At 40.6% G+C, this 12,009-nt stretch overlaps 1 protein-coding gene across 1 annotated transcript in view; it reads right to left on the reverse strand.

Moving 5' to 3' along the window:
- CTNNA2 (catenin alpha 2) overlaps positions 1–12,009 on the reverse strand; it is a 1,210,173-nt gene that overhangs the window by 96,197 nt on the left and 1,101,967 nt on the right. The window contains exon 11 of the mRNA XM_052647702.1: positions 8,433–8,633. Coding sequence (XP_052503662.1) covers positions 8,433–8,633 — 201 coding nt within the window. The remainder of the gene's footprint in view (positions 1–8,432; positions 8,634–12,009) is intronic.

Genomic DNA, 12,009 nt, shown 5'->3' on the forward strand with positions numbered 1-12,009 from the left:
TATTCTTCTACTTCTCTGTACATTCATTCTATTAATTTCTGAGAGTGGAACAATAAAAAAAAAAGGAAATCAGATCAAGTGAAATAAGCATACTCCCCACTGGCCAACATTATTCTCCTTTGATATGTAGAAAAGCAGGTGAAAGAAAGTGTTTCTCTTAATCCTGGAATCTTGAGTTATAAGCCCTAGGCTGCTATTCTGTACTGAAAAAAAAAAAAAAATCATATCCTATTTTTTGTATTCAGTTAATCAATACATACATATTAAAGCTGAAAAAAGTGAGTGTTAGTCCGTCAGTTGTGTCTAATTCTTTGTGAGCCTGCCAGGTTCCTCTGTCCATGGAATTCTCCAGGCAAGAATACTGGAGTGGGTAGCCATTCCCTTCTCCAGGGGATCTAATGGTGTGATGATACAAGTTTAGGCCCTATGCACATATAAGAACATCTGCCTCTAAGAACTGACAATCTATCTGTGGACCACTGACACTGAAGAAGACATATTAAATGTCATCAGACTCAGAAATAGATCCTTGTTGCCTCCAACTGAAACTTGAGTCAGCTCATAAGTATAATTTCAATACACAGATGTAGAGGAGGAGGAAAAATGGTGAAGATGCAGCAAAGCGAGTGAGAACAGCCTGGATGTGTTTTGCCTGGAGAAAAATGAATACACCTGTCCAGATAGAGCAGAGGGTTTATGCAGAGGATTCATGGACAATGATTGTCCATGTTGAGTTCAGTCAAGAAGCAAGCAAACAGTGAAACACATATAAACAAAATAAACAATATTGACCATACTTAGATGACAAAACATCAAGCTGAGGCTCAGGGGCATGAACTAATTTATGTAAGGTCACATTTAGTTGGTAGATGTCAAGGAATAGAGTTCTTCTGACTTCTTACCTGGATTTCATTATCTACATGGTACTAACACAATGGTATCCCTCATTATCATATCCAGTTTGGGTACTTTCTATTTGTTCCTCTTACATTTTCTGGGCAAAATATATAGAAATGATGTAAAAAAACCTCTCTTAGGAAAACTTTACTTAACAGAAGTATGAAAGTAAAAAATTATACCATGTCTACCAAGTCAGAAAAGTCAATCTGAAAAGGCTACAAACTATATGATCCCAATTATATAACATTCTAGAAATTACAAAACTATGGAAAAAGTAAAAAGACAAGTGTTTGTCAGGAGATTGAGAGGGGGAGAGGGATTAATAGAGTACAATGAATTTTTAGGGCAGTGAAGAACACATTGCATGATACCATCATGATGGGTGTATGCCATTATGTATTAGTCCAAAACCCACAAAATATAGAACACCAAGAATGAGCCAAAATGTAAACTGTGGACTTTGGGTGATTATAATGTTTCAATGTAGGTTCATCAAGGGTAAAATATGTACCACTCTGGTAGGGGATGTTGATAATGGGAGACACACTCCATGTGCACAATGAAGGGAATATGGAAAATCTTGATACCTTCCCCTCAACATTTCTGTGAACATTTAACTGCTCTTTTAAAAGTTTTGAGAAAAAAAAAAATTTACACCATCTGTTTGGTCCACGTGTTTTCCAAAATAATGGAATTTTAATCTTCATATATGAAGTGATTAATAATAGAATCCTCATTAAAGAGACTTATTTTTTTTAATATCCATTTTTTGGTCCCTTCTGAAGAAGGAACTGATGGCATGGTTCCAAAGCTCTCTCAGTCTGATGATGTAGACATTGCTACAAATTTGCATCAGCCATCAAACTTACAAAAATGCATTTCAACATAATCTGTTCAGTGAAGAACAAGCTTCTCTCTATATATCTAAGCATAACATTATTGAATGTACACCCTTTTCCACTTTCCACAGCCACCTGACTTTGGAAACAAGATCTCTAAAGATGGATCTCATTGGGTGTGCACTCACTACCAAGCTATTGGCAATTTGTTATAATTCAGTTTTTACTAAAGAGGCAATGAAATATGTAAGTATTTAGTCGGTCTGATGTACATCATGTTTATGGTGCTTCCATTAGCCTACATTAGATTTATAAAAAATAAATAGGCACATTTTTATTCAATGTCATCCTAAAATTTTAACATACTAATAATCCACAAAATTGTGTTTTCAAAAGTAACTCAGCTTTCATGTCAAAACAAAACATACATTTCAAAAAACTTTTACTTACTCTTTACTAAGTAATTTATCAAAAATAAAATACAAACTGTCTCATCACTCTTTGGAACTTTCTCGATTTTTAGCCACTTAGTGAAGGTAGTCAGTTGGTAAAGCTGGTCTCTACAGAGCCCCTCACATGCATCATTTACATGTTAAAACAGAGATTGGCCTGTATTTGCAAATCCCATTAGCATCCAACTCTGGTCTAATCAAGCCTCTTTGAACATTCTGCCCTTTTTTTCATTCTTTGTAACAGACTCTCACTCCGCTCTCGTCACCATACCCTATGGCCATCATACAGAGGCTCCATTTTGCCTTATTTAAACTTGCTCTTATTTTGGAATATTTCTTTCTCTTGTGGCAATTATCGTAAGTGAGGATTATTTTGTCCACCCCAAGAACATCTAGCAATGTCTAGAGCCACCTTTGTCACAATTTGAAGTGGGAAAGGAAGAGGTTCTACAAGTATCTAGTGTGGTGAGGCCAGGGACGCCAAGCATCTTTAATCCACAAGATAGCTCCCTCCACCCCAAGAAAGAACTACCAAGACTCAAGTGTCAAAAATACAGAGGCTGAGAACATCTGCCTTAGAGTCTTCAATCTAACAACTCAGAAATAAAACTGAGCAGAACCTGGTAGGTTGTGACAAGGCAAGAGAAAACAGTGATCTGTCTTCCATGTCCTGGATTCTTCCTTTCCCCACCTTTTCTCGGCACCTTCCACTCCTTGCCCACTGCCCTGTGTTCTCTCCCCCGAATAAAATGTAGTCTCAGGACAAAGTTTGACAAACTTGTATAAAAAAAAGTGACTGCACAAGATTTAAAAAAAAAAAAATCAGGAGCAAAATGTTATGCCCGGTGTCCGAGTCCCCAAAACTGAGAGAATAAGACGTCCACAGCAATGCAAAAGCATAAAGGGGTTTATTGCTAGCTCGAGCTAGGGCTAAAGTCTCATCCAGCGCAGTGGAGTCTTGATGAGAGCCTCGAGCTCTGAATCACAGCTGCTTATATACAGGCGGTCTTTTGTGTCAGCAATAGTGTAGTTGGCATGTGGTGACTGACTCAACCTTGGGTCATCGTGGTGAATGACTTAACTTTGGCGTCATCGGGGGGGGACCTTGGTGTCACCGGGGACCTTGGTGGGGCTTCTTAGAATTATAACTCATGCTTACAAGAACCTGAGGCCTAGGCCTAGTGTGGCCCGTCGAGCCTGTCATGGCTCAGGTCAGGTCCCAACATTCCCCCCTGTCTTTTGATCATATAGAGGAATCTTCCTCTATCTGAGGGTCCAGGGTGATTCATCTGGGTCCTGTCGACGGGTGAGCTTCATCTTTCAAGGGTTGGAGGGATGTGGTGTCACCTTCCATTTTCTGTGGGCCTTGGGTATTAGTGATCTGAATAGGAGTTTGGGGGGCTTCCCACGTGACATGAGTGATAAAGAACACCCCACCACCACCTGGCCAATGCAAGAGACATAAGTGATACAAGTTCTATCCCTGGGTTGAGAAGATTTCTAGAGGAGGGCATGGCAACTCACTCCAGTACTCTTGCCTGGAGAATCTCAAGGACAGAGGAACATGGTGGGCTACAGTACATAGGATCTCAGAGAATCAAACACCACTGAAGCACCTTCCAGGCAAGAATATTGGAGTGGATTGCCATGCTCTCCTCCAGGGGAACTTTCTGACCCATGGATCTAATCTGTGTCCCTTACATCTCCTACAGGCAGGTTCATTACCAATAGTGCCAGCATAGGAGCTTTTATTTTGAGGATGTGGGTCTCCTAAGTATAGCCAGACACAGACAAGGGGACTAATCCATTTTATAAAATCTATATAACCAACAAAACTCTGTATAACCATAATTACAGAACTGACCTGTTCTTCTTCAAATTCCATGTCTCTAGTACATTCCCCCTCAGAGAAGGCAATGGCACCCCACTCCAGTACTCTTGCCTGGAAAATCCCATGGACGCAGGAGCCTGGTGGGTTGCAGTCCATGGGGTTGCTAAGAGTCGGACACGACTGAGAGACTTCACTTTCACTCTTCACTTTCATGCATTGGAGAAGAAAATGGCAACCCACTCCAGTATTCTTGCCTTTAGAATCCTAGGGACGGGGGAGCCTGGTGGGCTGCTGTCTATGGGGTCGCACAGAGTCAGACACGACTGAAGCAACTTAGCAGCAGTACATTCCCCAACAATTCTAATTAGCAACCAGTGAATTAACAGCTAAAGTTTTTTATTAGCTTGTATATTTAATCATTTCTCATGGAGAAATTCTAGGTATTAAGTCACCATACTCTTGTTGTTTAGGTGCTAAGTTATATTTGACTCTTTTGTGGCCCCATGAACTATATATAGCCTGCCAGGCTCCTCTGTTCATGGGATTTCCCAGGCAAGAATACTTGAGTGGGTTACCATTTGCTTCTTCAAGGGCTCTTTCCAACCCAGGAATCAAACCCACATATCCTGCATTGGTAGGATTCTTTAGCACTAACCACCAGGGAAGCCTAAGTCACCATTATATTATACATTTTTAAACCTCATGTTCTACATGAGATAGCCAGTGGGCATCATCATAGGAATGACAAACAGAGGCATTCTTCCTCCATGAGGAATCAGTATATATGTCAATGGTCCTACTAACAGCTAAATTTTTGCTTTCATTTCTTAGACAACCTCTCTAGTTACCCATAAAAAAACAATACTGTTCTTGTTTAGGAAAGAAAAGAACCAGTGAGGATAGAAGGAAAATAATTTATATACCTTGTATATTCTAGTTCTTACCACTAATATCCACTTTTCCTTGACATGTATTCCTATATTTTCTGCTGGTTATTTATAATCTGTCTATTTCAGTCTCTTCTACCTGGCTGCTTTCCTAATGATCTTTAATAAAGGATGAAAAACAGAAAGAATCTAAATTCCTTGCCCTTCTCTTCTTTTCAATTAAGACTTGGATGGGGAGATCAGAAGCAGGAAGGTGCCTTTAGTTAAGTGCTCAGAGTACTCAATCACTGCAAAAGAAGGGCTGAGATGATAATTTTTAAAGATTTGAAAATTAGCAAATAAGAGCAAAATCTTGATTAGCAACAATAATCCAGGGTAGATTGCTCTGTTTCACTGATTTTTTTCAGTAAAAAAAAAAACAAGAAAATCAACCAGAATATTATTTACATTTTAAGACTTTGGGTGAAAATTATGTTAAAATATTTCACTCAACTAAGCACACTGTCCTTGCCTTTATGTAGATTTTGACCCCATGGGTACCACTCCTGCTGTTCATTAAAGCACTCTAAGATGCAATAAGAAAAAGTTCCAGAATGTTTCTTAAACAATGTTTGAAGTTTTTTGTATGCACAAAATCACATGTAAACTAGCTCTGGGTGTTATCTGCTACAATCATCAATTCCAAGCAGTTGTGAGCTGAGACTTCTGTCTCCATGTCCTCCACCCTTCTTGGATACTCTTCACTCAGTGTCAGATTGGAGGAAATGCTGCTATGTATCAGATATACCCCATGAAGCTGAGACTTCATAACATAATAGAAGCAATGGGTCAGGAACTGAGAACTGCAGAAATGTGAGAGGGTCCCTTTAAGGGTGAATGGGGGAATAAAAAAACAACATATACTGGAAAACAAAATAATTGTTTTCTTTTTTTAAGATTTTTTTGAAGGGGACCATTATAAAAGTCTTTATCTCTTTATTAAATTTGTCACAATATTGCTTCTGTTTAATGTTTCAGTTTTTTGGCCCCAGGGCACGTAGGATCTTAGCTTTCCAATCAGGGATTGAACCCACATCCTCTGCATTGAAAAGTGTAAGTCTCAATCACTGGACCATCAGGAAAGCCCCAAAGTACCTGTTTCTAATTCTTTTAAATGAGTAAAGTAACACTGTATGACTTGCACTGTGTTGCTCTAGTGAATGCAAAGGGCAAGTCTATTTGAAAGAAAATAGTGCTGAATTTCAGTTAATTAAACTGTGTGGGGGGCGGGGTGGGGGGCCTTAGTCGCTCAGTTGTGTCTGACTTGACTCTTTGCAACTCTTTGGATTGTAGCCCACCAGAGATTTTTTCAGGCAAGAATACTAGAGTGGGTTGCCTTTTCCTCCTCCAGGGGATCTTCTTGACCCAGAGATCGAGCCCATGTTTCCTGTGTCTCCTGTATTGCAGGCAGATATTTGCCCTCTGAGCCATCAGGGAAGCATGAGTTAAAATGTGAAAGTGTTAGTGGCTCAGTCATGTTCGACTCTTTGTGACGCCATGGACTATAGCCTGCCAGGCTCCTCTGTCCATGAAACTCTCCAGGCAAGAATACCGGTCCACTCCACTGTGCCGTTCCTTTCTCCAGGGGATCTTCCTGGCCCAGGGATCAAACCCAGGTCTTCCACATTGTAGGCAAATTCTTTACAATCCAAGTCACCAGGGAAGCCCCTAATTAAAATGTAGATATATCGTATTATTGTCATTATTATTTCTAATTCTAAGTCTGTCAGGCTTCTCAAGAGCAACAATCCCTAGATACGGGTGATATGTGATATGACCCTATTCCCTTTCTGCATATATTTCAGAGTGAGCAAGCAACGTCTGCTTACCTATTGTTTCTCCTTGCTATTCTAGACTAGCAAATAGCTACAGAAGTCTTTGTAAATATCCTTTCCCTGTAGAAGGAAACATATTTCTACTAACATGTCTTATCATGTAGAACTTAGAACACTGCTATATCTGAGTTTTCAGAGATACGTCTGTTTTCAAAAGCCTAGCAATGGCACCCCACTCCAGTACTCTTGCCTGGAAAATCCCATGGACGGAGGTACCTGGTGGGCTGCAGTCCATGGGGTCGCTAAGAGTTGGACACGACTGAGCGACTTCACTTTCACTTTTCACTTTCATGCATTGGAGAAGGAAATGGCAACCCACTTCAGTGTTCTTGCCTAGAGAAACCTAGGGACGGCGGAGCCTGGTGGCCTGCCATCTATGGGGTCGCACAGAGTCGGACACGACTGAAGCAACTTAGCAGCAGCAGCAGCAGCAGTAGCAGCGGGCTCCAAAATTCATGTACAGACCAGAGACGATTCCCACTGAAGCTGAGGTGAGTTCCTTCTATGTATACACAGAACTCGATTTGTTACCCATTCATAACTCCAGCCAACATATAGAGTTAAATTCTATTCATCTTCTCTCCTTCCCTGGACTTTCTACTTTCATTCCCCCATATATTAATGGACTTCCTTGTTGGCTCAGACAGTAAAGAATCTGCCCATAGTGCAGGAGACTGGGTTTGATCCCTGGGTTGGGATCCCTTGGAGAAGGGAATGGCACTCCACTCCAATATTCTTGCCTGGAGAATTCCATGGACAGAGGAGCCTGGCAGGCTACAGTCCATGGGATCACAAAAAGCCAGACACAACTGAGCAACTAAGACATATACATATCAATACACAAGACACGAAGGATTTTAGAAAGGGTCTGAAGCCAAGAGACATCACTTAAGAGCAAAAACTACTAAAAAATAGGTCAGTCATTGACATAACTATCCAAAGTTATGGGCTGTTGTGTTAACTCAGTGGAAGCAAGTCTTTTTTCCATCTCAGTGGATTAGAGAACTATGACAGGCTCCCTGTCATAAGTAACTGTGTCTCATCAAGACCACGATTCCCCAGAGGGCAGCCACGTACCCCTGAAAGAGGATATGCAGACTTTCACCAGTGGAGTTGGGCATATACTGAAAGTCTAGCCCCTTTTCAGTAACCACTACCTCCTGTGATCACTTCATATCCATGTATTACTGAAAGCCTTTATGATTGCCCCTGGTTGTGCATGGTCCTTTCTCATAGTCCTATGTTCTCAAGAAACAGAGAAATGCTTTTCAAGTTCAAAATTCCAAGTTCCAATCACATACTCACTATTCTCTAGACTCGTGACCTTTTTCCAGTCTCCTATCTCATTCAAAATTCCACTTTCACATTCATAATGGGAGATAATAAAAAATCTGCCTACTTCATAAGGTCCTTGTGAGAATCAAATGATTATACACAAAAACTGTAGAGTAGTATATACTGCAAAAACAATAAATTGTGATTCTGCTAAAGTATTCCAATTCAAACTCAAGAAATAAAGAATACCAATTTTATGATCTTGTGTGATTTAGAAGCATAAAGACCTACAGGAAACAATGAAACAGATTTATTCAGGTATGGAATTTCATCATGGGGCTGACATTTTGGTCGAATCTAATATCCATGGTTACCTGTCTCAGATAGCAGTTTTGTAGCTTCCAGCACCTTCTCAGTATAAACACCAGCTTCGTAGTTCTCCATCTCAGCATTGATGATGTGTATAACTCGAGCAGCCCGGCCCCTGATGGCCCCTGCAGTCCGGTCCAGAGTGTCCACATCCCCTTCCTGAAGGGCGATCACACATTTGTTCACATCCTCCAAGATATGGTTTTCTGTGGAGAGGACACATTCACATTTATATGATTTTATATCACTGGTGGCGGTGGTTTAGTCATTGAGTTGTATCTGACTCTTACGACTCCATGGACTATAGCCTGCCAGGCTCTACTGTCCATGGGATTTCCCAGGCAAGAATACTGGAGTGAGTTGCCTTTTTTTTTTTCCAGGGAATCTTCCTGACTCAGGAATCTAGCCCTGTTCTCCTGCATTGCAGGAGTATTCTGTACCGACTAAGGTATCAGGGAAGCCCTTTATATCACTGACACAGTTAAAAACCAATCAGAAGGCCTCCCTTGTGGCTCAGTGGTAAAGAATCTGCCTGCCAATGCAGGAGACACGGGTTTGACTCCTGATCCGGGAAGATCCTACATGCTGTGGGGCAAGTAAGCCCATGCGCCACAACTACTGAAGCCTGTTCACCCTAGAGTCTGTGCTCTACAACAAGAGAAGACACTGTAATGCAAAGTTCGTGAAGCACAACTAGAGAGTAGCCCTCCCTCACCACAACTAGAGAAATGCCCGAGGAGCAACAAAGACCCAGCTTGGACAAAAAATAAATACATAATAAACATTCCAAGAGAAAAGAAGAAATACTGAATAAATATGTCCTTTGAAAGGGGACAATTATATATTTGTACTCTAAGGTATTTTCAAGAGAAAGAATTCATTAAGTAAGGAGATAGAGGGATGATGTTCCAACTAGAAAATAACATAGAAGGGAAAGTAATAATAGAAAGCGTGTGCATTTCAGAGAGGGTTACATTGTTGGAGTGAACCCCTTAGGTACTTTGGATATTACGCCTGAATGTGAAGCATAGTTTTTAAAATCATAAAAGATTTGCCGGCAACATAATTTGTGATAAACGTCCTTAAATTTTTGCAGCCTTATTCTTTCAGAAAAGATGTAATCATGTTAAATCACTGACAACCAAACTACTTCATTATTATTAGCTCTAAAACTACAGTTTCCAAAATCATAAGCAAAGTTCAGTCTGTGAATGTTTTAAGGGAACAAACTCAAGACCCTGGAGTTAAAAAAAAAGTAAATGAAAGAGGAAGAGGCAAACAAAACAAAAATTATAGACATTATGGGATTGAGTTAATAGCTTTTTCAGATCGTAGATGCCTGTTATTTTGTGAGCCAAACCCAAGAATTAAACTGTCACATGGTTAAAGCCAAGATGCTCATTTTAAAACAATATTAAAAATGGTAGTTTTTGCCCAGTGGAAAAAGTTTAAGTGCTCTAACACAGTCATTTCACTTTTTTATGAGCCCAGACCATATCAGAAAATTGGTTTCGTTTCTGTAATGTTAATAGCTAGCATCATTGCTCCCCAAACTTGTTGCTTTTCATATGGACAAATTAAGTACTCAGGTAGCATGAAAAAAAGAAAGAAAAACAAAACTATCCCTTAAAAAAATACTTTTTTATTGTTGCCTCCAAAATAGAGTTTCCTGCCAGAATTCCCTTAAGAAGAAACTGATACATAAAATGTCATTAATGCCATTCCAAAATATCTCCTAGGCCAAACCTGCAATTTACTGATGCAAATGTTTTGGCTCCAGCTTACAGAGGAGATGAGAAGTAGTTTCCCCAACTATTGGGCTGTATCCACAGTCTACCAGCAGGACAGAGTGGGCTGTGTCATTATTTGTCAAGCCCATCTGTGGAAAGGTGCCTGCTGCCTCCGATTGTCAAGTCCAAAGGCACGCTCCAGCGGGTCCTGCCAAGGCCGGCTTCCTGACAGCGCCTGTTCATTTTCCTGTCATAGCATGCCACGGCACTTGTACCACTGCGGTTGGACTGTACAGTGTTATCAGCAGAAGCCAAAGCCTTTTCGTGTTGCTGGTAATAATGAGATGCACAAAGGAATGGCAGGGAGAAAGGTGGCAGAGAGGCAGGCCCGGTGGAAGAAAATTAAGAAAAGCTTGCGTTTTCGAAACAGCCTGAGATAAGACTCCTTGCCTTGCTTTTTTCTACCCTCAGAAATTTCTATACATGCATTTAAAGAAAAGGATAAGTTGGGAAAGTTTTAAGTTCTGAAATGACTCCTCTTTGAGAAAGGTAGTATATAGATATTTTCTATTCATTTGTAAATAGGGAGGGTAGCAGAATAAGATTTCCAGGGGCTGTTAGGATTGCTGTGTGAGATCTGAGGCTGGTTGGAGAGTCCCCCTCTCCCTTTCTGGGGACCCAGATAGCCATCCTGGCAAAGATTGACTAGAAACAAGAAATATCTCAGTCTTTGTGTCCAGTCTTCTGTTCCCCACCATTCGGATCCCCAACATGCCGAGCCGAACAATTTCTAAGCTTTTCTGAGAGATGCACTTCTTGGAGATCTTTTGCATTGTTAGGACTCATGTATCAGGGAAGCAAAAAATTTCACGAATGACAACACATTGAGTTCTTTATTAGCCAATCCCTGGACATAGGTATGTTTAAAAGAATAGCTGCTTTGACAAGTCATCAAAAGTAAAGCACCTGGGGAATGAAGAACAAGTCAGGTTTCTAAAAAGGAAGAGATAGTGGACCTACGGTACTATAGGGCAGGAGAGAGGAGGGGATTGGAGGTGGGGAAAGGAGACGCAGCGAAAACTGGAGAAATACCCTTTTATCCAGACTTACTAAGAACTATATAGATTCTGGAAAGAGGATAATCTGGATTATAATTCCACCTCCGCCAAGTTACCTCCCCGTTAGTGACTTACTTTTCTCAAAGGAAGATTCAGAATAGTGATACCTAACATAAAATTTTGGTGAGAATGAAAGCAAATAGTAGAAAATGAGACAAATAACAGATACTGTCAACTACGAATTGGCACTTGCCATGGGTGCTTGTCATTTGCTCTACAATGATTAAATCATGTGCTGCTGCAGCTGCTGACCTTCAACACCCCTGAAGGAGTTCAGGGAGGAGAGCAGAAATGAGGTACTCTGTTCTCAGGAAAAAACTAGCAGCACAGGTCCTCAGATAGTCAGATGGTCTCAGGAGCTGATTTTATGAGCCCAATTCTTGTATCTCCTCATATCTAGAAAAGCACTAAATTCCTTCATGGTGACAACTGTTTCTCATGACTAGCAGAAGCTTCATGAGACCAGCAGAAACTTTTAAATATGTGCTTAATTGCATGTACTCCCCCTTTACCAAAGCCACATATATACTGTCCTTCGCCCCTACCTGTTTGAAACAGTTTCCCTAGCGCTATCTGAGGTGCGGTCTCCTGGGCTGCAGCCCTCATATCGCTCAAATAAAACTTAATTCGCCATTCTCGTGTTGTGCATTTTTTTTTAATTGACGGCACCAAGCATGTGTTGGCTCATTTTTCCCATCTCCCTTGACTTTCCTTCCATGATTTTAAAGTTGGCT

The sequence above is a fragment of the Budorcas taxicolor genome, chromosome 11, assembly GCF_023091745.1.
Source record: "Budorcas taxicolor isolate Tak-1 chromosome 11, Takin1.1, whole genome shotgun sequence".
Taxonomy (NCBI): Eukaryota; Metazoa; Chordata; class Mammalia; order Artiodactyla; family Bovidae; genus Budorcas; species Budorcas taxicolor.